The 27,993-nt window shown below is 38.6% G+C and overlaps 1 protein-coding gene across 2 annotated transcripts in view; it reads right to left on the bottom strand.

Moving 5' to 3' along the window:
- hdac5 (histone deacetylase 5) overlaps positions 1 to 23,500 on the bottom strand; it is a 79,130-nt gene extending 55,630 nt beyond the window's left edge. Inside the window, exons 1-2 of one of the 2 annotated variants that reach the window (XM_055194506.2) lie at positions 23,127 to 23,500; positions 11,894 to 12,100 (exon numbers count right to left, since the gene is read on the bottom strand). In XM_055194506.2, coding sequence (XP_055050481.2) covers positions 11,894 to 11,915 — 22 coding nt within the window. In that variant the 5' untranslated portion in view covers positions 11,916 to 12,100; positions 23,127 to 23,500. The remainder of the gene's footprint in view (positions 1 to 11,893; positions 12,101 to 23,126) is intronic. The other variant, XM_055194507.2, reaches the window with a different exon arrangement.
- Positions 23,501 to 27,993: the final 4,493 nt, after the last annotated feature.

Below are 27,993 nucleotides of genomic sequence, written 5' to 3'. Positions count from 1 at the left end.
GGAGACATACAATTATACATATACATTACAACAGTGGTTCTCAAACTGGGGGTGCCAGGGGGCCAGAGCATTATGACATTTTATAAAACATATTAATTTATCATAAATTCTGTGTAATTAAACCTTAAAAAAATAAGGCCACTAACCAACAGCACTACGTTGTATAATATAATATTTTTGTTTAAAATGTTAAGTTTTAGAACGGTTTTGTCATACGTTTTCTTTGGGGGGGAGGGGGCACGAAGGGATGCACCGTACACAAGGGGGGGGGGCACACTGAAAAAGTTTGAGAACCACTGCATTACACTACAGGAAATAGTAGGTTAAAGTTGCAATTCGTAACTTTTTTAAGTTAAAAATAAATAAAAAATCGGTTATTAAACGAGTAGATAAAAAAGTTTTCTTTACCCAAAATCACAACAATAATTTTACAAAGACTTGTAATTTGAGCTGTCAGGGACAATTTCGCAGACCGTTATTAACTTGTAATCTTATGGTTTCAAACAGAAGTTACAGACTAGATCTTTGATTGGTTGAACATCTTTCAAATGGTCACTTGTTCTTGCAGTCTTTTTTATGTTATTCTATACTAGGGTGTAACAATACATGGATACGGATCGATACATTGACTTTAATTCTAACAATCCGATGCATCGATGCCACACTTAAAAAAACGATTTAAGGTACCTTTATTTTGACACCCTCCACTTCATCATTCCTTGTCATATCCATCTACGCATTTCCGGCGCACATTTTTGTTTATTTTCATCATCTAGCGTCAGCAAGTGAATGCGGTGCAGCAACAAAGAGGTTGTAGCAACGATAACAAAGAGAAAGAGCTAGAAGACAAGCGTGTGTTCAGCACTGCAGGTGATATTGTCCATGCAAAACCAAGTGTCTGCTCTCCTGAACATGTTGATCAGCTGATTTTTTTAAAGAAAAATCTTTCAAAAGAGACTGCAGCACTTGTTTTGCCTGATATTTATTTATTTTTCAATTTAATATTTTTTTCTAAAACTACCTCTACCTGAAACTGATTGTCACTATTACACATTTTTGCACTGAAAGACTTATTTATTTTTCTTTATTTAAAAAAAGAGTATTTTTTTAGTTTGTTGTTGTAAACAGGGCTTTGAACCAGATTTTTCCCAACTGGTTTGTTCCGAACAGAAACAGTATTTTAACGTTTCCGGTTTTCGATTCAACCCTAAAATTGACGTTCCTGAACCGTTAGAAAAAATAAAGTTCCCAAACCGGTTAATAACGTTCCATGTCAGCCGTAGGACATAAAATAAGTATTTATACAAATAAATAATGTCATTAGGACATTAAACTAAAATTATTAGTCTACATAATTTTCCTTAAGTCTCTTCTTGTCATCAAACATTAAAAAAGACTACATTATGTAAGTGGCATAACTGTAATTCTGACATTCCTACATTTGTCGGCATTATACATTAATTAAAATAAGGACAATTTCTGCCATGTCATTTATTGGCAAACAACTTAAACTAATGTTTTTATTAGAAAAAGAATACGATGGAATTTCGATATCATTTTGTCTGTATGTGTCCTGTCAAGAACAGAAAGATTGTTCGCTTGCTTTTTGAAACGCGTCATTCCGTGTATCCACTTCTGAGTGCACTTAAACATGCGCACACACACAGACAGAGGACAAATTCCAAACAGCTCTTCGGGAAGAAAATGCAGCATAAACAGTCGCTCCACATAAAGTGAAAATTCAGTGCTTTATTCGCCACATGTATTTTAAGGGAAATTTATTTTTAGGGATAATCACATGAACTGTCGGATTTACACCCCTATTCTATACATATTAATCTTAGGCCATTGCATGGTGTGCAAAGCTAAAATCTGTTTGACTTTAATAAGCGCCTCCGGACCCTGGCTTTTTGTTTTATTCTGTGGTCCGTCTAGCTGTATTTAAACACAAGAACCCAACCTGTATTATCTGAATTGTTCAGGCTCCTTTAGGATTGACTCCATTAGGATTGACTATTCCTTTAATCACGCAAATGATCAACTAGTCTATTTTAAAAATTGGTAGTTTTGCACCCCCCTATTCAAAACATCTCCATCTCAGAAACTGCTTAGGTTGGGTACTTGTTGATCTGCAGATGTAGGCAAGACTGTTTTTACGTGGCCCCTGAACTCCAGTCTTGTCAGTTGGCTTTAGTTTCTAGCCGCCAATGTTATTTTTAGGTGGATGTACCTTTTGGGCTTTATGACGTTAGTTGGGTTTATATTTAGCCATGGGAAGGTGGGGGGAGAGAACCACTTGTTTTTTAAGCCCGTTTTTTCACGAGTGATGAACTCATGTTGGTAATGTCAAGGACTTTGGCAGCAGACTTTGTTTGACAGCTAGTCTCTCATTCTCTCTCTCCAGCCTTTAGCCAGACCTGACCCAATTAAGACCAACCCAAATGAGCCACAACCTCCTGCCATTGGGCCTAGAGGAATCACGGACGGTGGGCAGAAGGTTGCGGACAGTCAGTCAGTTCACAAGACAAGGGAACTTTGATTTTCTACCATCCAAAAAAACCCCAGACTTTATTAGCTCACACTTACAGGGCCACAAAAAACAGCCTCGGTTTGCATGGGATTAATTACAACAAAGCCAAAAGAAACAAAGTGGTTTCCCAGGCAGATTACCAACTCTGTTACTGACCGCTGCCATCTTAAGAAAACATATTTTAAGTATAGTGGCATTAGGAAGGGTCAACATTAGCACACAAACTTGGGGTTAAGGACAAGAGCAAACCAATTTACTTGGGCAGGCAACTTCATGTCATGTACAGACATAAAGAGCTTGCTAAAAATGGGGATAGTATGACCTGAAACAGTATGAAAACAACCCCAAAATCATCTGGAACACTCTAGCAACTGTATATCACTCCGAAACAAAACAGATGCTCAAGGAAGTCTTGTGCTGTCGGATCAGTTCACTGCAAGTCAATCCAGACAAGCACAGACAGGCCTGTCAATACCACCTGAATAACAATCGGCCAATCGATGAGCAATCTGTTACCCATCTTGATTATAAGCACGGGAAATTTCTCAGGTTCTCAAAATCAATTCTGAAAGAGCTATCAAGACCGAAAACAAACCAAACTTAAATCAAATGGATAATTCAAATGAGCGACTGCCCAATATTAAAAGACAGAGATAGTTAACAAGCGTTCGCCATGTCGTAGGTTTGTTTATGCATAATTGCATATGCACTAAAAATCTATATAGATAAAGATATATCAATAATCAGACATCAAAGACATATACATTTACAGCTAGAATATAACCCTTTTTTAGGCTCATCATTTGATGACTCATATGAAGGCATAGACAGATGCACTTCCACCCAAAGTGAGGATTCACACACATGCGCAGCGCAGGGGACGCATACAGATTTTTCTCCTCAAATAGCACATTGCGATGACTCATTCTCCGCACAGCCCCGACTGCAATGCTCCTCCCTGCCACATAACGCACACACTCGCATACACACATTTATTACATATTGATAACAAACCAGTCAGTTTATGATGAGAGTTGGGGTAAAACCTGGCTACTTGTAAAAAATAATTGGAAAAAAATAAGGCCTGGATTGTTTTAGAGAGTGCCCTGAATGCACACATGCAGTAGGAACATCAGCAAATATCTATTTGATGTGTTTGCGTTTATCTGAAAAATGCAATTAATCATCTGCAATCCATTAAACTTTAAAATACATTTGAGGCGAACATAAAAAATAAATAAATAAAACAACTTGACTCTTTTAAAGTTATCATGAAATGGAAATTAAATTAATTTTTTTATGTAATTCTGTAGTGTTTTTTTATAAATTACCTATCTGTGTGCTTTATTTTTTTGAAGGGGACATTTAGTGAAAGAACAACTCGGTAACTTAGTTTTGATAAACCATTTTCTGCAAGCATGTGAACAAAATAAGTAATTGAAATTTGGCTCCCCTTGTGATGTCAGAAGAGGATAATACCGCCCCTTAAACTGCACTATCCAAACACGGCACGGCTCATTTGCATTTTAAAGGAGACACCCAAAAACGGCACATTTTTGCTCACACCTACAAAGTGGCAATTGTAACTAGGGATGCACCAATAACACTTTTTCCATGTCCGATCTGATACCAGAATTCTGAGTATCGGCCGATACCGATACTTCTGTATTTTTCTTAAACAATTTAAAACGGTTCTCAGTACAGAATCGAACCGGTCCGTTATCCTCCCGCGGTTCGGCACGCACGTGCAACGTGTTTGAATCGACCATGCATTTCTAATTTAGTTTGGTGAAAAAACAACAAATAAAACCACATGTTCTGAATAAGCTCTGCGTGTGTTTAGGTGAGAGTACCTGTCCAATCAACTCGTAGTATGCAAATCTGTTGCCAACCTCATAGTTCCAACTTGTGTGTGTGTGTGTGTGTGTGTGTGTGTGTTGCGGACCATTTAGCGCGGCAGGCAAAGGAGAAAAGCCGCTAATAGAGGCACTGCCAGCTTCATTTAGGTCTACTGCAGCAGCGATGCTCAAGAAAACGTGAACAAAACACGAGTGCCATTTCGTCGCTGTCCGATGAAAAACACGTATGTCCATTTTGCCGATTTTGAGTTTTTTTCGACGGATTGAATGTCCAGGTTCATTTCCATATACAGTATGCGTCACATACCTAAATGGCCAATGAAAAGTTGTGAAATCATGTCATCTGATTTTTATGTATATCCATTTGGTGTCAAAGCTGTCACTCACGCCGCGTATCTCCCGCCTGTGAAGCGTCTCGCAGGTCTTGTAAAGTTTCATCGAAGCTCAGCACTGGATATAGCCAAATAAACATAGCCTGTGAGACAATATCTTTCCTTCATCGAGGTAAACGTTCCCCCTGACGCCACACGTACATCTAGGAGTGACTACATTACGGTAGGACTGTGCAAACAAAGTATCTGTCTAGCATAGTGTTATTTACGCTGGGGACATGCCACTGCTTTTTGAAGGCATTTGGTTAAAATGTTCTGAAAAATCAAGCGATGCTTAAGACTGGTTTTGTGGTCCAGGTGTGTTTTCTTGTACATATGTAATGAAATTCATTGTAATCATTTATTAAACGCGCTGCTGTTTTCTACGGTACGTGCTTTGGCATTGTTCGGTTGAGCTGGTGTTGCAGGGACTGTTACATGTGTGAAGTCGACATTGTTGAGGGTTTTATGCTGAGTATTTTCTTGTTGTCGACTGGCCAGCCCTATGCCCATTTTTGATGCGCCGTCAATTTTTCCCGTCCTGCAATAATGTTTTTTATCTGATCTTTTGTCCCTACCACTTTTCAACACAAACTGACTCCCCTGCTGTCTACCATGTCAGTGTATTTATTCATTGTCCCTTCATAGCTTGCAAGAGACATTTACTACACTTATAATTAATATTAAATAAAGTAAGCGTATTTAACTAAGACGTAGGCTATTTAATAAACTGAGCGTATTCATCTGTCAATATGAAACGCGACTTGGCCATTCTAATTAATGATCGGAAGAACACGTATCGATCAAAGTTAATGAACGTATGTCCATTTAAACTTAGTTTTGGTCAAATGTGGATTATATCATTACACTGGCAAGAATATGGTTACATGTAAAGATGTCATACCAAATATGACAACGCTACATTTAACTGCTTTCGATATACGGTGTTTTTTTTTCACTTCCTGAAAAGTAACTGTTTTGGACATACGTGAGTTTCATCGGGCAGCGACGATATGCTCAAGGCCATACATCTAATATGACGAGTCGCTTGCGCCGTCATCACCAAAGTGTTGTTGATAGCACGCGATCACAGATGAGACCGAAACAGCACACATTGCCTTCTGTGTTTGAATGTTAACAAACTAATCTTCTTGCGAAAAACAACCTCTCTTCACTTCCTTTTACGGTGAATGGTGCAAGGGCAACACAACCGGAGCTTTGTTTTTTCGGGGTAAAGATAGCGGCATTAAGCAACAAGGCCCAACTTCCAATGATCCCATCAGTTCTTGGTGGACGAAAAACTTGCCCCAAATTTTTCCTCATCTCAAAACAACCTCTTTTCACTTCCTGTCACGAGATATGCCATGAGGGCGGGGCTATCAGAAACTTGTTTCTGTGCAGCATTTAGCAATTAGCAACATGGACCAACTTCCAATAATCCCATCAGTTCTCGATGGACGAAATGAAGTGCCCCCAACATTTTTCCTCATCTCGAAACCACGTCTCTTCACTTCCTGTCACGAGAAATGGCGCAAGAGGGAGGCTATCAGAAACTTGTTTCTGCTCGGGAAAAGATTGCTGCGATTAGCAATTAGCATCATGGCCCAACTTACAACGATTCCATCAGTTCTTGGTGGGCGAAATGAAGTGCCACCCCACATTTTTCCTCATCTCAAAACAACCTCTCTTAACTTTCTGTCACGAGAAATAACGTGAAGTCGGGGATTTCAGAAACTTGTTTCTGCCCGGGAAAAAATTGCGGCAATTAACAATTAGCATCATGGCCCAACATTCAATGATTCCATTAGTTATCGGTGGACGAAATGAAGTACCGCCACACATTTTTCCCTCATCACGAAACAACCTCTCTTCACTTCCTGTCACGAGAAATGGGGCGAGGCGGGGCTATCAGAAACTTGTTTCTGCCCGACGTTTAGCAATTAGCAACATGAACCAACTTCCAATGATTCCATCAGTTCTCGGTGGAAGAAATAAAGTGCCGCCCCACATTTTTCCCTCATCTAGAAACAACCTCTCTTCACTTCCTGTCACGAGAAATGGGGCGAGGCGGGGCTAACAAAAAAATGTTTCTGCCTGGGAAAAAATTGCGACGATTAGCAAATATCAACATAGCTCACCTTCCAATATTCTCGATGGACGAAATGAAGTCCCGCCCCACATTTTTTCCTATTTCAAAAGCTTCAGATATACATCACGATACGGAAAAGAAGACAATTGCAACTTCTGCTTCAGGTGACCTTAAAGACATCCCATTGATGTACAGCATGTTCAATTACTGGGTAAATCTATTCATTAAAGACACATTGAGGTGCCTTGCAATGCACAGAAATGTTCGATGTGTTGACGTACTGAAACAGGAAGTTGGGACTACAGGCTTTGAGAGTCTGATAGAAAAATGCTCATTTAAAAGAAAACATGTCAGACGCACTTTCAAACTATTCAAACTAAAAGCCAGAAACATCATTTCATTTGTGAGCTTTAAAACCTAATGTGCAGCAGACTATAATTATTAAAAATGAAAAGGGAGTAAAACTTTAACACTGACACACTAAAAAGAAAAGGGGAAATGTGCTGAGATTTTGACGTAAGCCACATTAATATTGGTAATTGCTTGAGATCAACCCAGAAAACAAGAAAACATTGATTATAAAATTCAAGAGGAATAAAAACAAGAAAACACCATGTTCTCCTGTCACTAATGCTGTTACTGCTGCCTCTATAATGGCCATTTATGTTCTAGGGTGAATATCAGGGTACTTAATTAAAGATGCCATTATTGTATCACAAATGACTGATTTATTTTTTATTAAGGCATAATACGCCAATGGGCATTCAGAAAACAAAACATCTTGTGCCCACCCCCAGAAAAACCCTAGAAAAACAAAGAGACAGCGCACAACATCTGATACATGTATCCCTGAACTTGTCTAATGCAAAGCATGGAGCCCATTAACAGTAGAGGGCTTCGGCACATGAAATTACCTTTTATTGGAGAAACAGAACTGTACGACATGTCCCCAGCAGAACAAAAGACCCCGCTGCATGGCTGAATGAATTGACACTCGTTTCTCCTTGATGGGCCTGGATGCCCTGGATCACATGGAGCTTCAGGTTCACTGAGCACTGAACTAGGGTTATTCAGTACAACAAATGTATTGCGAGATGTTTAACATGATGTTTAGTAGTGATGCACCGATGTATCGGGCGCCGATATTTATCGGCCGATTTTTGATGAATTTGAAACCATCAGCATGTCTGCAATAGCACGAGAGAGACCGATACCGATTGTTTATTAATTAACTGTATAAAGAAATCCATTATATGTAAAAAAAAAAAATGAGTTAATGTTGTTAATAAAATAAATGCTAAATAGCAAAAACCACCTTTGAAGGTTGTCATGCTGTCTTATTATATTTGTTTTAGCTTAATTTGTGCCTCTCTTATTATGTTGGTCAGTTGAATGTTAATTAGATCCAATCCATGTTCAGTAAAAATAATTTGATTCAGAAATAAACTAGCTAATAGACGAACTGTATAGTATTGTATACAAGTGTTTAATATCGGCATCGATATTGGCCACAAGTTGTCTGTTTAAATCGGTATCGGCCCAAAAAATCCTATCGGTGCATAATGTTTAGGTATCTAATGGAATTTAATGGAAAAAATTATCCAAAAAGATAACCGATGTAAGGTCACGAGGTACATGTGCTTTTGTCCTTAGGATTTCTCACAACACACATTTTGATCGTAAATATTCAACATACACACATGCAGAAGACATAAAAAGCAAAGAACCAATCAACTTTCATCAAAGCAACCAAACAAGCCAATCAGCAAAGAGCACTCCGAGCATCCGGTGACATTCAAAGACGTCATGAGGGGGGCGGAGGGTTAATAGAGGTTGTTACCGGTTCTAATTATAAACGGCAGAGAGCCAAAAAACCATGAACATGAGAGGGGAGGAAAAAAGAGAGTGAGGGGACCTAAAGGAGCAAAAAGTAGGTAAAAAAGGATGCTGGGAAGGGAGGGGGTGAGGGTGCAATGTTAAGGTAGCAGCAGATTGGGGAAGACAAACAAAGACGTGTGAGAAACAAGACCTTGAACCCTGGCTGAGCCGCATCTGAGACAAGACGATTTTATGCAATTACATACACAACAACAGGTTAATATCCTACTGACAGCCAAAACGTTTTTGAAACATGATTTGTAATACAGCTATGGGGCTGGCTGTGTCACCACATGAACAAATGGATTTGAATAATGCCACACAAATTGTTTGTTTTTGCGGATACTTTTAATTGATGCCATGTTACCAATCGCAGTACGGATCTCTTTACAAATGAAAATAAGTAAATAATTGAGGATCTTAGGACAAGAGAAACAATGTAGATGTCTTTACCAGAAGCTACTGGTTACATAGACAGCTCTGTTTTTAGGCAACATCCACTGGTGTAGTGCAGGTATACCCACTTCTTTATTAGATGGCATGGGGCATACCCACTTCTAAATATTAATTTCATATTAATAACTCTTAAGATACACTGGGTCCGAAATAATTGTCAGAAATTTGCGCATGTTAAAAAATAGATGTTTCAATCACGTTTATACACTGCTTCTGAAACTTTCGTCCGTCATAAAAAATTCAGATCATGTTTTTCTCATCCGTAGCAGGCATGTTTTGACATCAGAGCCATCGTACAAGTGAATGCCAAAATCAAGAATAGCGTCTGACAAGTTGATCCACATCGTCTCGCAGCACAAAGTATGACAAACAAAGTGAGGAATACAAAGAGGCGAAATATAAAGACGGAAAGTGCTGTGACTGTCAGCTATGGTAGCCCACACTCGAAATGTGACAATCCCAGTGTAGTGAACACACATGCGCGCACGCACACGCACACACACAGAGCAGCTGGACAGCGGCAGCAGCCCCCAGCAGGGAGGAAATGAGAAAGCTGCCTTGCTCAAGTTACCTAAATGATAGCTTGTTGCTATTCATCCATTCCCAGTGAAAAGTGCTAATATTATGAAGAATTCATTTTGTATTGCATAACAAAAAAACGCATACGAAAATTATGGAATACACTACAGTGTGCAAAGACCTTTACGCTGAGGAGTCAAGCAGCAGTGACAAAACCAGCCCATTTTGGAGTGAACTAATTATGCATGACTTTTTACTGTTTATGTCACTGTTTATATCACAGGGTGTTCAACCATATTTGAGCCGCTTTAAAAAAAAATGGGTATGTACATTAAAAAGCGAGACACACAGCAAGAAAGTCGCTGCTAGTCTGAATGCAGCTTAAGCTTGCGCTATTGAATGTGCACGTCCGGTGTTGTCCTACATGCAACACAGCGCTGCGCTTCATGTCCGGTACGCAACCTCCTACAGGTTCCTACTCGGGACCATTTCTTTCTTACCTTTTTATAGTCTGAAGACCTTTTCAGTGTCACATCAGGAAAAAAGGTGAAATATACTGGTCTCAAATTTTGGTCGCAAAATGCCATCATTTGGTGGCAGTCTGGAGCCCTGCCGGAAGCTAGTTATTTTCGTTTTTAAAGTTTTAAATGTGTATATTTCTACAATAAAACTGCATGAATTACCCTCAGAAGGCCTTTGTTCATCCTCATGGAGCCGCCCGCATCTATTTTGTGAAGGATGGATGCACATTTTTTGGACTAGAAGGACGTGGACCCCATAACTTTACATTTGATTAACTGAAAGATCTAAAACATTTTCTTAACTAACTGAAAATGTGTTCGTCTGAAAAAATGATGGACATATGCATCTCGGACGGCTTCGGGGTGAGTGAATCATGGGTTTAATGTCATGTTTGGCCGAACTATCCCTTTAAGTACTGTATAATTGATGCGATGCATTCTGGGATTGCTATTTTCCCAAAACCATACAAATAATGATGTTATACAGTTGTCCAAAACACGGTGTCTTAGGAGGCACAATTAAAATGTATCCGAGAATGTCCATGCAGTCTTTAAACCCTGCCCCTTATAGACATCTCACAGCATAATAACCTTATGTTACGTATTCCTTGCTACTTCAAAAAATGAATCAAATTTAAAGCAACACTATCTAGTTTTTTTTACCTTTAAATAATGTCTCTAAAATTATTTCAGTGATAGAACAACTTTTAACTGGACAAATTGTACTGTTGCTGCAACCTGAGCAGCCTCCTAGCTGCTACAAGCACACTCTGAAAGTGGCGGTGGAGAGTAGGAAACACAGCCCCGCCCCTCCCCCTGCCTGCAGAAGAGTGTCTGATACCAGGCACTGTTGCGCTTTTCAACCACATGGGGGAGCTCTAAGTCATTTTTACAAGGAAACTACATAGTGTTGCTTTAACGAACCGAGAAAACAAATTTGTGAGTGCTCGTGCAGAATTCAATATGTCAGAACAAAGAGACTCTCTTTGCTTTTATCATCTTAAGGTCACAAAAGAAAAAGCGAGACAAGGCAGGAAAAATGCATCTTCTCCGATTCACATTTCTGGATGATGAGCAATTGATAAATGTTTTTCCTTTGCGGTCCACGTTGTCTTGAATGGAATCAGACTCATCTGAGTTTTTTCAAGGGTAGCCAAAGTGAAACTGAAAAAGGCAACCACGACTCCCTAAAGGCGAAGTGTGTAATTTCTGTGCCGCTTGCGTCACCAAACAAAATTGCAATAACAACAGGTCCATGTGAAACCCCCAGCACTGATTAAGCCAATGCTTGTGAGTCAACGCTCTGTACAACCAGAAAAATTACACACTTAACCTTTCAATCAGCAACACCATCAATTTCAGACAATGCAGATATTTTTTTCAAATACTTCTTCGTGTGGCTCAAGAAAGAATCTGTTTTTGCATTTCTGTGCCAAATCTGCAGACATACAGCTAAACAGATGGGAGACAGCCATGTCCATATTCCTGATATCTGTGTAATCAGGCTAGCTATATAATTTTATTCATTGGCATTATTTTACAAATGGCAGGGGACATGCAGAACTGTGTGAATACAGGCATTTGAATGCTGCTGAGCACTGAGGAGGAACATTCAATCTAGGCTTATTCTTGTATAGTGTAAAAGATAATTAGTAAGTTAAAACATTTACTTGGTGTATTAGGTGAATTCATTGGTGACGACTAGTCGAGTCTGAAGACGATATGAATAGACGTTGCTTGAGCTGAATAAGTTCTGTTTCGCCCGGTTATGGAGACCCTTAAGGACGCCAAGCTCTAAAGGGGATCCTCAGCATCAGCCATGACCGTAGACCTCATGGGGCTCTGATGGCCACTGGTGCCGGTCACAAGCACCCTTACTGCAACAGACACAAACATGCAGGAGTTAATGGAAATGAGACCGACACCATTTCTCGAACCATGAAAACAGGTGGAGTGTGCTTAGATGCTCATCCAAGGCTTTTGTAAAAAAAGTCATAAAAAACTGGATGTAAAGTAATAAGATTAATGTCTATGTAACATAGTCCAAAAATTAAAAATTTCCCTTTCTTAAAGGTATTGCGGAGGATTTTCTTTTTCCGGGTGGATCATCAAGACTATTAGTCCTCCTAGTTGTCAATCAGAAGTATTGCGCAATTGCATTTTTTAAAAAAGTGGAGACGGCGGTTCTTTTCTAAAATTCGAGAAAATCCTCCGCTACACCTTTAATTCCCAGAATGCACCATCAAACCTGGGGTGCATTCCAGAAAGCAGGTTAACTTACCATCAGCGAAACCCTGAACTTTCAGTTGATTAAAGGATTAGTCCACTTTCTATAAAAAATCCAGATAATTTACTCACCACCATGTCATCGAAAATGTTGATGTCTTTCTTTGTTCAGTCGAGAAGAAATTATGTTTTTTGAGGGAAACATTGCAGGATTTTTCTCATTTTAATGGACTTTAATGGACACCAACACGTAACAGTTTTAATGCAGTTTAAAATTGCGGTTTCAACAGAGCTTCAAAGGACTCTACACGATCCCAAATGAGGCATAAGGGTCTTATTTAGCTAAACAAATGTCATTTTTGACAAGAAACATAAAAAATAAGCACTTTTAAACCACAACTTCTCGTCTATCTCCAGTCCTGTGATGCGCCACTGTGACCTCGCGCAATACGTCATCACGTGATGAGGTCACGGATGATGTATGCGAAAACTACCGCCCCAGTGTTTACACAACAACCGTTCCGACGTTGTTGTATGTGGAATGATACTAATTAATGTCTTTGTGTCAGTTTATTGTTTAAAATGGTCCACAAATGTGCGTTTCATATATGTAACACGTGACCTTTCCACGCCATTACGAAATTATGTGAGGTTGCGCTGGCGCACCACACAGCCGGAGGAAGAAGAGAAGTTGTGGTTTAAAAGTGCTTTTTTTCTTGTCAAAAATGACAATCGTTCCGCCAAACAAGACCCTTATGCCTCGCCTGGGATCGCCCAGAGTCATTCGAAACTGCAATTCTAAACTGCATTAAAACTGTTACGTGTTGGGGTCCATTAAAGTCCATAAAAATGAGAAAAATCCTGAAATGTTTTCCTCGAAAACATAACTTCTTTTCGACTGAACAAAGAAAGACAACAACACTCCTGGATGACACGGTGGTGAGCAAACCATCCGGACCTCTTTCAAGAAAATGGACCAATCCTTCAACCGAAAACCTGCTTACCCTGTCGGTTCCAAAACACTTGATAAGAGTTAGTTCAATCAACCTCTTACTGGTGACCGAGAGTTAAAGGGACCCTCCACTTTTTTTGAAAATAGGCTCATTTTCCAGATCCCCTAGAGTTAAACATTTGATTTTTACCATTTTGGAATCCATTCAGCCAATCTCCAGGTCTGGCGGTACCACTTTTAGCATAGATTAGCATAATCCATTGAATTAGACCATTAGCATCGCGCTCAAAAATAACCAATATTTTTCCTATCTAAAACTTGACTCTTCCGTAGTTACATCGTGTACTAAGACCTACGGAAAATTAAAAGTTGCGATTTTTTTAGGCAGATATGGCTAGGAACTATACTCTCATTCTGGCGTAATAATCAAGGACTTTGCTTTTAACTTTTAATTTTACGTCGGTCTTGGTACACGATGTAACTACAGAAGAGTCAAGTTTTGAATAGGAAAAATATCGAAACTTTTTGGTCATTTTTTAGCTCGATGCTAATAGTCTAATCAGATTCGATGGTTTATGCTAAGCTATGCTAAAAGTGCTACCGCCAGACCCGGAGATTGGCTGAATGGTTTCAAAAACTGTAAAAATCAAGTGTTTAACTCTAGGGAATCTGGAAATTAGCATATTTTCAAAAAAAGTGGCGTGTCCCTTTAATGTGCGAACACAGGAAATACATAAAGACATTTTCAATTGTATGTCACATAACCAACTTTTTGGAATTCCTTCATGCACACTACAATAAATTAGCATAAACTTACCGTGTTTTTTTCTGTCTCAACCATGAGTGTATATTTCATGATGGCACTGTTTAAACAGCCACAAAACCATTTATAGGGAACACAACTCAGTCTTGCATTGCTGAGAAATCTCATACATTCTCTCAATCATGTCACGGGTAATTGACTCATCACCATTTCATTGTTAGTGAATCAAAGCCCCTGCTAACGCTCAAATTTGTTCATGGTAAACTGAAGTTATGAGGATCTAGGATGCGTAACAAGAAACACTGTTCAGCTCTAAGCGAGACCAAAACCAGCTCGTGTGTCTACGTTCTCGTCGCTGAATTTTAACAGATCTTGTAAAGTCATTAATGTCAGCGCCAGAAAGTTATTACGTTTCGCTTGCAAGGGGGTTGTATGGTTGCCACTTCCAAAACAGATCCAGAGGCCTATTAATGGATGACTCACGCAGCCTGTATATCACTAGAGACGCACTACAATACCCACGCAGCCTAGCAGCAACTGATTACGCAGCGGACTAGCACATTACCCACGCTGCCTTATGATTTTACCCTCAGTCCTGCCCGGAGCAAAGAAGAAAGAGGATTTGGACTGCCGAGTTTAAAGGAATAGCTCACCATATTAATTGAATTTACTAAGCTGATCAGTATGTTTACATGAATATGTGACAGATTGATGGCTAAATAAATATAAACCGTTTTCTCTCACAAATGTATCGCTTTGCTTCAGAAGACATATATTAAACCACCATTTGTGCTTTTTAGAGCATTAAAGATAACATGATAACATTTTAATATCAAACTATTAGTGCATATACATATGGGATGGAATAACGGTTATGAAAAAATTTGGTGTGCCGTTCCTTTAAGTGATTGTTAAAAAAAAATAAAGGTCCATACTATCTAGGTCTGCCCTGTATTCTGATGTAATGTATAGTATTCAGAAGAACACATTTTAATACTGTCACCCATGCATGTTGCACTTGCAAAACATTTTTATTTTATCAGGAGACAGCAGGTATAACAACTCCAAGACGTCTATTTGGAAAGTTGGTGCACAGCATGAGGGCATCTGCCGGACATTTGTAAATAAGTTTCTTGAATCGTGGGTAAAACTGGCAACCTTGCACTAAAGTCAAGGCCTGGCATGCACAGGGACAATATCCTCTGGCCTCACCTGCTGGTCAACTCATGCAACTACAGCTGGGAATAATATAAACAAGGGGTCCAATCCTGACTATCCTGCAGAGTTTAGATCCAACCCTAGTCAAACACACCCAACTGTAATTTTCGCATTATCCCGATGAGCTGGTTCAGGTGTGGAAGGTATGGAAGTTAAAAACAAACATTCGTATCACTTAGCATACACCTATATTCTGTGTACTTCTCAAACAGGTTGCCTAATCATAAAGCTTAATTAATATCTGAATGAACACACAACCTTGTTATTAGTTTATTAGTTTTAGTCATGTACGATACCTTAATGTAATCTGATTTGCTTTGGCAGTCGGAGTAAGTTGAACTTAGGCCAGAACTTTATTGTTTTGTTTTTTGCTGTATATTTTATTTCATAAAATCTAGTTGTGAAAATTTCCTTTTACTGTATATATAGTTTAAGTACTTTTCGATCTTGGTCATAAGATCTGTGCAAATAAACGAGAGGACCTTCAGATAGGTTTATCCAAATTATACATTGTATTTTTGGTTCCAGCCAGTACTGACTTGTCCCATGGCCTTGTGGGGCGTTTACGTGCTCGTAAGTCTCCGGCAAGCCCGGTATTGACTTGAGCAGGCTGAAGCTGGTCTTTAAGCTCCATCAGTAATTTAATAAAAGAAGTGAAAGTACTTCCTGTCCAAATCTTTGTCACTCCTCTCTCTCTTTCCACACTTGCATTAGCTGTTAGGCTCAGTGCCAAAGCAGTGATCAGCAATTTATGCTTGTAAAGTAGTAGGACATTTGAAGAGTTTAAAACTCTTGTACAAAGTTAAAAAAGGACTTCTGTGTTGCTTTATGTAAGTCAATGTCTGACTTTAGCACCATGGTCCTGAAGAAACGTTTCATTGTGTACTGCACTGCTGGTTGAAATGAAGCTTCACTTGACTTTATTCAAGCGCTTACAGTAACATACAACGGTAAACAGAAATAATTGTATCAAAGTATTTAAAAACTTTAACCACTTCTGATTTAGCATGTTGCCACGCCCCACACCATTCCCCCATGAGACGCAGACACAGTGTGCATGCGGGCAACAGGTGTCACCTAGGAGACAAAAATCCTTCCATCATCCCCTTGAGATCAAAGATGCCTGTTTGATTTAAAAGAATAGTTTACCCAAAAATGATGAGTTTTGAACACAAAAAATATATTTTGATAAATGATGGCAAGCACAGTTGACGCAGTATCCATTGACTTAGTATTTGTTTTTCCTACTATGGAAGTGACATCAACTGTGTGTTTACAATTATTTATCATAGTATCCAGGGTTTCCCACAGCACTTTTCAGTTCGGGCAGCCCACCTTAGCTGGGAGACCCTACCACCTTAACTAGGTCGTCCAAAAAAAAAAATGTGCTGCACAAAAGGCCATCAAGTGCATCTCGGAGAATAGCGTGGACGCGCTTCACAACGCAAGCGGGCACGCGCACCACACGGCCGAAAGACATGGTCCGTCACTGTCTGGCGGATAACTAGCCAGTTGATAAAACATTTAATTCATTAATATCTAGTATGTGTTCATTTTCTGTCATAGTTTCTTCAAAATTGAGTTTTATTTGAGTGTTTTAAATAAAAAAATTTCATCATGACGTGTACGCCCCGCCCCTTTGATTGTCATGCCCCGCCCACCCGCACGACCCTACCACCTTAACTAACTAATTTTCTGCGGGAAACCCTGGTATCTATCTTCTTTTGTGTTAAACAAAAAACATCACTTTTGTGGAACAGATCAACACACATATGTGGACATGTCGAGTATAAATCAGCCTTTATAGCTCAACAAATTTCTGTATTGGGTTTTAATTTTAAACCACTTGCATCTTGGCAGTAAAAAAAATGTAAGGTCTAGATAATTCATGATTTCTTTTTTAACAGACACACACACACCTAGGTAAGGTTACAGAGTCCTTGCCACTTTACAGCTTCCTAACTGAATGCTGAAATTGGTCATTAGCATGCAGCAGAAGCACGGCAAGCATGGCAGGCACCCAGGAGGAAAGAGAGCGGCTATGTCCTCCAGTAGACCTCTTGAATCCCAGCCTGCTGCGTTTCAGGACTGCATGGCTCACATCCACAAAGAGGACAAACTACTCTGACCATTGCTGCCTGACACAATTCACCTATAAGACTTAAATACAGCATGATGCATATAAAACTGTGAAACCACACGTTTGAGGCCATTACAAATGTATCTTTTTGCAACTATTTGTTACAATTTTGCATAGTCACAAAATTGCATATTTATCCAAATCTACTGGCTTCGCAATAGCACAATGCTAAATTTTCTGCATTCTCACATTTAACATTTTGACCCCATTGCAAATAAATCATTTTCCATTAACTGTAGCTGTTAAGTTCCCTAATACAGCCCATTATTCCCTTAATAGCGTACTACATTTTGTCAAAAACAATTGATTTTGGATTCACACACAGTTTTGTTGCGCAAAATCCAGGGCATTACTAAAGCATTAAAATTAATTTGCATAGACTAATTAGACTATTGACCGCTGGCATTATGTCTGGTCCACAATGCTGCTTGCTTATCCCAGCCAAGATTCACCTACGTAGACTGCAGTAATAAAGAGGCCAAAACAAAATGAAACTAAATGTGTGTGGGGGGGTGAACAGGAAAAATAAAAATGTTGAACAAAAACATAAAACTTTAAAATACTCTAGAAATACACAAATGTTGATCTGACATCTATCTATTTGTCTGTCTGTCTGTCTCTACCTACCTACCTACCTACCTACCTGACATGTTTTCTTGAAAATGGGCTTTTTTTCTCAGGCTCTCATGTTTAGGTTCAAATCTTCTTCAGTGCACTTAAGAGGATTTCGCGTAAAAATCGTCATGGCGTTTAAAGGATTCTGCCAACAAACCGGTATTTCTAAATGGCCCAAGGTCTGGATTAAGCGGATTTGAAATACAGTATAGTAGAAAGTATCTGATGAAGTCATCATGCGTGTCGAGAGCATTCAATCAATATCATCTCATTTTTGACGGAGGTGGCATTTTAGCAGCTTTTGCATCTAAGATATATATGAAGAGATTTATTGCATTTTGACACCAATTCATTTTGACTAATTTGGGTAAAAATGGGTTTTCTATACGAAGATGAAACCCACTATTTTCTTTTACAAACGTTCACATGGTATCCTTAGGTTAAAATAACATTAAAAATTCAAATCCATAATTTGGATTTCAAATATTTATTATAAAAACTGATTATTATTTCCACAAAATGCAATAAATTCATGACAATATTTTTTCAAAATGCTATAAATCTATTGAATCAGTATATTAATGTGCATTCATCTTTGCCATGCTACATTCATTTAGTTGACTAGTGGTATACACTGATTAAAAAAATAAACATTAATGACATTAATCAAAACACTTTGTCATATTAAGAACACTGTCATTGCTGCGTTCATCCTTGGGACATCACCACTGAACTTTTTTGACAGCGATCAGCTGTAAAATGTTTTGGTCCTGCTCGATTTTTGTTGACTTCAAGTTAAATAATGTTCATAAGATCGCTGGCATCAATCAATGTGTTAGCATGACAGAAGCTTGATGCTGTCGTGTGAGAGCAGGCAACAACCAGCATTTTTCCTTCGCCTCTCATGTAAATTATTCGATTTTGATGGCTTACGCTTCTTTCCTGCCACCGAAAATCACCACAGGTTTATCAATGCCATCAAAAGTATTATTTGGTTGTTTGTTTGTCAATCACAAAGTACAAAGAAGATGAGGAAAACTAGGATTCTGTGTGTATTCAAAGCTCTGCCCTTAAAGGGATAGTTCGGCCAAAAACGATATTAAACCCATGATTTACTCACCCCCAAGCTGTCCGAGTTGCATATGTCCATCGTTTTTCAGACAAACACATTTTCGGATATTTTAGAAAATATTTTAGATCTTTCAGTTGATTAAATGTAATGTTACGGGGTCCAGCCATAGTCCACGACCTTCAAGTCCAAAAAAAGTCCGTCCATCCTTCACAAATTAAATCCAAACGTCTCCAGGATGATAAACAAAGGTCTTCTGAGGGTAATCCGTGCGGTGTTGTTGTTGAAGTATCCATATTTAAAATTTTATTAATGTAATTAACTACCTTCCGGTAGCGCCGCCATCTTAGTCTCATCCGCATTCAGGATGAGAGCTTACGCAGCGTACAGAGGTTTCTCTGCTGCTGCTCTGTCCCCCGCCCTCCGAATTTGTCATACGTCACTAAGAAAAGTGCGTACACTACGCTAATACTCTCTCCTGAGTCTAAGATGGCGGCGCTACCAGAAGGTAGTTAATTACGTTTATAAAATTTTAAATATGGATATTTCTACAACATCACCGCACAGATTACCCTCAGAAGACCTTTATTTATCATCCTGGAGCCGTTTGGATTTAATTTGTGAAGGATGGACACACTTTTTTTGGACTTGAAGGTCGTGGACTATGGCTGGACCCCGTAACATTACATTTAATCAACTGAAAGATCTAAAATATTTTCTAAAATATCCGAAAATGTGTTTGTCTGAAAAACGATGGACATATGCAACTTGGACAGCATGGGGGTGAGTAAATCATGGGTTTAATATCGTTTTTGGCCGAACTATCCCTTTAATACAATGCGTGGAATGGTGCCATGTGATTTGTTGAGCGGATTTATGCATTATGCAGAGAAGGAAGAGTGTCGTTTGTCGCGGTTTGGGAAAAAAGGGAGAAAAGATGACAATAACATGGCATATATATATATATATATATATATATATATATATATATATATTTTTTTTTTTTTTTTTTTTGTATTTCTGAATTAGCAAAATGCACTTTATATAAAGTTATAAATACCTTCTTACTTTACTTTAACATATCAAACCAAAGGACAGGGCATCTTTCCAAAAATGTCAAATTCCCAGCCACAAAGATCAACAGAAAATACTTAAAAGGATAGTTCACACAAAAATGAAAATTCTGTCATCATTTATTCACCCTTATGTTGTTGTAAACCTGCATGAGTTTCTTTATATTTTTATAAATGATGGTAAGCACACAGTTGACGGTACCCACTCCCACTGACTTCCATAGTATTTGTTTTTCCTACAATTTAAGTCAATAGGTAACCTATGCGTTTCAATCATTTATCAAATTATCTTCAACAGAATAAAGAAACTCGAACATGAGAATCAGGAAATAATGACAGTATTTTCTTTTTTGGATGAACTATCCTGTTAAGTGAACCAAATCTATTTTCCAAATAACATCACTATACATTTCAAAGCTTCCTCCACTTATGCCAACCTGGATGCCATGCACTTACAGAACCAATGCCATATTAGGTTTTTGTCCTGCTACATCACAGTCTGCTTTTTTCCTTGGATCCATTCAACACCAAATTACGTAAACTAAGAACTGGAATTTGCAGCATCTAAAAAACAACGCTTTCATTACGTAGCGCTTAACCATTTTTTAGGGCCTGTAACATCTGCACAACAATAAAAATTGCCACCTTACTGCACAAAATGTGTCATGACACGTAGAGGATACAGGACGTTGTTTACCTTCCGAAATTAATATTTTCCATGACTGAATCTGTCTTTTGCTCCCAAAATCTAAGATATACATCTACAGAGATCCTGACAGGGAGTTGCTGGATGCCAGCTAGCTTTGTAAAACAGGGTACAGGTCATCCATTTAGCGTAGCCAAGGCAACATCTGTTTTCAACACATCAAAATACCTTCAGATTTCCACACTCCTACATTCCACACTCACCTACTGGCCCAGAGGGGTTACAGTCGTATTGTTAAGCGACTGAGGAGGCTGGCGTGGCTGTGGGTGGTGCCAAGGTTTGGATATTTTCGCCGTCATTCTACACCCAGTGACTATTCATTATTAGTACTTACTTACTGTGCCCTTCATATAGTGTGGAAAACAGACCAACATTCTTCATTCCATTCTGACAAACCATGTCATAAAGATCAGGGTGTGAACGTGGACATGCGAGTAAGAAACAAGTCCAGAAGTTTTTACGATATATACGAACAAAAAACTAAATTTGTTGAATGTTGTGGTCACGTGTCATTCGCCCCTCATAAAACAGAAACAGTACACAGGTAGCAGCACTCATAAAGCACAATTACACTTACTACATACATTTGCAACTCTGCGTCTTTGAAACAGTTCAAAGTCCAATCACCTGTCAGACCAGAGACAGCCAATCAAATATAACCGCAAACACGCAGCTTAAAATAGACAAAACCAGAACTTCATTGTTAATGATGATATGAAAATGTGCTTGCTACAGTACAGAACTCTCATCCACATTATCTTAAAACTAAGCAATGAAAGCATGAAAATCATTTTGATTTTGTTGCACTGTTTCTCTTCTACTAACTAACAGATCACTGCTGTGACTAACACTGGTTTCAGTAATACCAAATTTACATGCAAAATACTAGCAGCACGAACCCAGGACTATGACACAATATACATTTATTAGAATAATGAGAATATATTAGTTTCATTTATTTTCTACAATGTACACAGATAGACACTTTCAGTATCGTCAAGAACTAGGCCTTAACAGTTATATTAGGACATTTAGGTAGTGTTTTACAAAACATACCTTACAAAAACATTAATGGTGTGCATTTTGAGAGAAAACAATGGCACTTGATATGTGTTAAGATACTTTAGTGCAAGATGCTATATGCATTAAGTTTTCTGTAGAACCACAATAAATATTTTTGCAATATCACTACAACAAATAGCATTACATAAGTAAACCTAACCTACCATTACTAGTAATCTATAATACACCCAACACATAGCTCAATGATGACATAATTGTTTCACCTTTTATTCACCCAAATCGTAACAAATGAGACACGTCCTGAGCTTTAACTAGAAGATAAAACAACAATATAGGTGACAGACCAACCTGTTTTGGGGACTAGTCAAGTCACGATAAGTTAATAAAGGGAAATTATTAGATTATGGAATTATAAATGACGTCACGTATGTATGTACATATATGTATGTGTGTTTGGGCAAAACTGTAATTGGCTAATGCCAATAATGACAATCTTTAACGTGTGTTTAAACCAAAACACACAAAAATCTGCAGCATTCACGCGATCTACTTGCACACATTTGCTATGACGTGACCTTTTATATTCTGGACGTACATGTCATTAACAGTTAGTTAAAATGTAACAAACTGGAATTGCACGACACTGACGTCGTTGCGTAATAAAAAGACAATCGTGTTCAGTCCTCCAGTTGAGTTGGACATCTTCACTGCCATACTGGAGTTCAACCAGACCAATCTTCATCTAACTGTACAAACTGCTCAGACATACACGCGAGAGTCACGGACAAAAAAAAACATTTAAACCCATCCCATCCAGTGATTCCCACGGGCTACGATCGCCTCCGTTCCGAAAGCAATGGCGATAGTGAACAGTAACGTCAGAAACTCGAACTAAATCACAAAAACTCTTGATGTTTGTTTAAGGCAAATCGGCCGTCCAGGGTGCGAAACTAACGTTATCAATATTCCAAAGGTGTAAAACTGCGTAAATGCGGTACTGTATCATATGTGCTACCCTGCGGCTAAGATCGCTGCCTGTCGGTGTGTGTCAAACCCAGGAGGAATAAGACAGAAAATAAACCATCACTCGTAGGCGATTCAAATGCGTTCTACTTTACCTGATACTTCTTGTCGTTTCGCACACCGCGCCCCGTCACGCTCCGTCTTATCTCAGCCCGCGTCGGACACTTTATCACTTTTGCGAGGCTATTTTTCGCTTCTTTTCACGAAAAGTGCCAATTTTCCTGTCTCAACTCTCTTTCCTCCATATTTGCAGATTCTCCACCAACAACAACATTAATGACGCGCTCTCGAGGTCACGTGATCACGTTGATTCTAAAAATAGCACGAGACCAGTGGGTACTTGGCGTGCGACACGACTGATTAGAACCCGCAGAGCGCGGGTCTCATGGGCCTCTTGCCTGGCGATTTGAATAAAGCTCGAACTTATGGTGATGTGCTCGGAGCATCAGGAGTTGCTAAAAGCACAACCTTAGTTTGCCGAAGTGAATAATGTGAGAAAGATCTGGACAGGACCGGTTTGGGGATAACTGCGCCCTCTTTCTGTGGGTTCTAAAATAGCGTGATGCGTAGGGAGAATGTAGTGGGCGAGGGAGGATGTGTGTGTGTCCTTCACTCACAACATTTTCTCATTAAATATCCTGTAAGATAATGAATCTCCAAAACAATATTTAAATGCCCCCACAATAATAATTTCTACACAAAATATTCTAGAGCTTTGCATAAATGGAAATGTGTAATTTCGTTATAAAAAATACCCAATATATTTGAAATACTTTTTAGGCAATCTTAAAGGGATAGTTCACCCAAAAATGAAAATTCTGTCATAATTTACTCAGCTTCATGTTGTTCTAAACCTGTCTGAATTTCTTTTTTCTGATGAACACAAAAGAAGATTTTTTTGTATTGGATTGTATTTTTTATTGTTAAAAGTGCAAAACATACAACAGATGGTTAAGTAGTAAACAACAAAAACAAAAAAGAAACCAAAAACAAAACGACAATTGTGACGATGGTTGTTCTGCGCAATGATAATAAGCGAACTTATAATAAAAATAATAATAAATTAAACTGATGATGATATTGTTATGAAGCAATGATAATAAGCAAAATAATAATAATAAGACAAAATAATAATATTAATACATTAAACAGATAATAATACATATTTGTGTAGTAATAATGATAATAATAATAATAATAATTATAATATGTATATTATGCAATAATAGTATGTACAATAATGATGGTAATACCAATAATAAATCTAGGGATTGTTATGATTTCAGGATAGTTTTTTTTCTAATCCCATCATAATAACTTAATAATAATAAATAATAAACATAATGATTATTATTAATAGTAATAAAAGTAACAACACTGACAACAATGAATATAATATTATATAAAAGGATGGTGATGATATTGATATTTAAAAAAAACAGCACAAAAAGAAGATATTTTGAGATATTTTGTAAAAACAGCACAAAACAAGATATTTTGAGAAATGATGGTAAACACACAGCAGATAGTGTCCATTGACTTCCATAGTAGGAAAAAAATATTTTCGAAGTATTGTGATAAATGACTAAGAAAATAATTTCATAAATGATGGAAAGCACACAGTTGACGGTACCCATTAAATTCCATCATATTGTTTTATTCCTACTATGGAAGTCAATGGACAATATGCTGTGTGTTTACCATCATTTCTCAAAATATCTTCTTTTGTGTTCATCAGAAAAAACAACATGAAGATGAGTAAATGAGGACAGAATTTTTATTTTTGGGTGAACTATCCCTTTAATGCCCCTTGGTTGGGAAACACTGCTAAGTGATTGAATGCAATTTTAATGCCCAAACAAAGCAGTATTCATTGACAAATGAAATAGGCCAGTCCTTTTTAATCTAAAAAATATATATATGATCAAAATTTAAATACCATAATTTAGGACACAACAAACTGTAGGGAAACAGATAGTTTTTCTCTTATCTAATAAAGTTGATAGGTCTTCTCAAAATACTGTCCCAACAATGCAAGCCTAGATATTTAGGGCCCGAGCACACCGGGGTGCGAGGACCCTATTGTTTTTGCTCGGTTTATTATTATTATTATTATTATTAGGGCCCGAGCACACCGGGGTGCGAGGACCCTATTGTTTTTGCTCGGTTTATTATTATTATTATTATTATTATTATTTATTCTTCTTCTTCTCCAAAGTGAATCGCATTTTTGAGGGGCGAAACATGCTCGAAAACTCATGAAATTTTGCACACATGTCAGAAGTGGCGAAAATTTACATGTGGTATAGGCGCCAGAAGTGGGCGTGTAGAAATGGCTCGATAGCGCCACCTGCAAAATTTCAAGAGAACAGCCCCCCCGCTACGAAAAACGTACAGATACGAAATTTGGTAGGATCATCTATTACCCCAAGACCTACAAAAAAGTCTCTTGGAGCGAAGCTCTTAATCCAACAGGAAGTCCGCCATTTTGATTTTTTGCCTTGATTTTTGTGCAAATTTGGTCATTTCCAGGCTTCATACTTTAACGAACTCCTCCTACAGATTTAATCCAATCATCGTCATATTTGGTCAATCTCTTCTAAAGGCCTTTGCGATGTTAAATTGCGGAGATCTTGACTTTTCGTGAGAGGGTGTGTCCGTGGCGGCCTGACAAATTTCTGCATTTTCGCCATGAAACAGGAAGTGGCTCTAACTCAGGCATACAATGTCCAATCTGCCCCACGCTTCACATGTTTGATAAGGGTCTTGGCCTGAACACATTTCAATGCCAATATTCAACTTCACTCATAGCGCCACCTAGAGGTAGGAGGAAATACTATGTTTTACGCTGTGATTTACTGCTCTAAGAGATTTAATAAAATCATCATCATATTCGGTCTGACTGATGTTAAGCCCTTTGCGATGATAAATTGCGAAGATCTTGACTTTTTGTTGAAGGGCGTGTCCATGGCGGCCAGGCAAAGTGTGATGTTTTACCATGAAACAGGAAGCTGTTGTAATTCAGACATACATAGTCCGATCTGCCCCCAACTTCACACGTTTCATAAGGGTCCCGGCCTGAACACATCAACATGGCATAATTCAGTATCAGTCATAGCGCCACCTAGAGGCAGCAGGAAATACCACCTTTTATGCTGTGACTTACTGCTCTTAGAGATTTAACCATATCAACATCATATTTCATCAGTCTAATCTCAAGACCTTGTGTGATGATAAATAGCAACGACCTTGACTTTTCGTTAAAGGGCGTGTCCGTCGCGGCCTCGCAAAGTATCGCTAAATGAATCCCATTTTTGACAGCCTAAACGAGCTCAAAAAGTCATGAAACGTTGCACACGTGTCAAAAGTGGCGAATATTTTCATGTGATATAGGCGTCAGAACTTGGGGTGTTAAAATGGCTCTATAGCGCCACCTACAAAAATTCAATAGAGCAGCCCCCCCGCTACGTTAATCGCACAGATAATGAAATGCGGTAGGATCATGTATCACCCCAAGACCTACAAAAAAGTCTCTTGGAGCAAAGCTCTAAACCCCACAGGAAGTCAGCCATTTTGAATTTTCTCTGTAATTTGAGTGCAAATTTTGCCATTTCTGGCCTTCGTATTTTAACAAACTCCTCCTATAAATTTAATCAGATAATCATCATATTTGGTGAGTGTCATCTAAAGGGCTTTGCAATGCTAAATTGCGGAGATCTTGGCTTTTCAATGGAGGGTGTGTATGTGGCGGCTTGCCAAATTTCTGTTTCTCAATGAAACAGGAAGTTGTTCTAACTCAGGTTTAAAATGTCCAATCTGACCCACGCTTCACAAGTTTGATAATTGTCCTGTCCTGAACACATCAACATGGCAATATTCAGTAAAAGTTATAGCGCCACCTGCTGGAAGCAGAAAATGACATGTTTTACACTGTGATTTACTGCTCATTGAAATGTATTCAGATCATCATCATATTTGGTCAGTCTGAACTTAGGGACTTCACAATGATAAATTGTGAAGATCTTGACATTTCGTTAAAGGGGCGTGTCCGTTGTGGCCTATCAAAGTTTGATTTTTCGCCATGAGAAACCTGTTGTAACTCAGACATGCAATGTCCGACCTGTCAGAGACATCATACGTTTGACAAGGGTCCTGGCCTCAACACATCAATGTTACAACAATCAATTACAATCATAGCGCCACCTGCTGCATAAAGAAGTAGTGGCACTTCAAAGTTCCTTTGAATATCCACCTATATTTATCCACGGAAATTTAAATCCCCCTGGTTTATTGCTTTACTAAGGCCATAGAGTGGCGGTGCACATGAGTGCGAGGGCCCTTCCATCACTGCTTGCAGTTTTAATTATTATTATTATTATTATTATTATTATTATTTATTCTTCTTCTTCTCCAAAGTGAATCGCATTTTTGAGGGGCGAAACATGCTCGAAAACTCATGAAATTTTGCACACATGTCAGAAGTGGCGAAAATTTACATGTGGTATAGGCGCCAGAAGTGGGCGTGTAGAAATGGCTCGATAGCGCCACCTGCAAAATTTCAAGAGAACAGCCCCCCCGCTACGAAAAACGTACAGATACGAAATTTGGTAGGATCATCTATCACCCCCAGACCTACAAAAAAGTCTCTTGGAGCGAAGCTCTAAACCCAACAGGAAGTCTGCCATTTTGAATTTTTGCCTTGATTTTTGTGCAAATTTGGTCATTTCCAGGCTTCATACTTTAACAAACTCCTCCTACAGATTTAATTCGATCATCGTCATATTTGGTCAATCTCATCTAAAGGCCTTTGCGATGTTAAATTGCGGAGATCTTGACTTTTCGTCAGAGGGTTTGTCCGTGGCGGCCTGACAAATTTCTGCATTTTCGCCATGAAACAGGAAGTGGCTCTAACTCAGGCATACAATGTCCAATCTGACCCACGCTTCATACGTTGGATAAGGG

The sequence above is a fragment of the Misgurnus anguillicaudatus genome, chromosome 19 (assembly GCF_027580225.2).
Source record: "Misgurnus anguillicaudatus chromosome 19, ASM2758022v2, whole genome shotgun sequence".
Lineage (NCBI taxonomy): Eukaryota > Metazoa > Chordata > Actinopteri > Cypriniformes > Cobitidae > Misgurnus > Misgurnus anguillicaudatus.
Note: the sequence above shows the minus strand (reverse complement) of the source record. Positions and strands in the feature narration are given on the sequence as shown.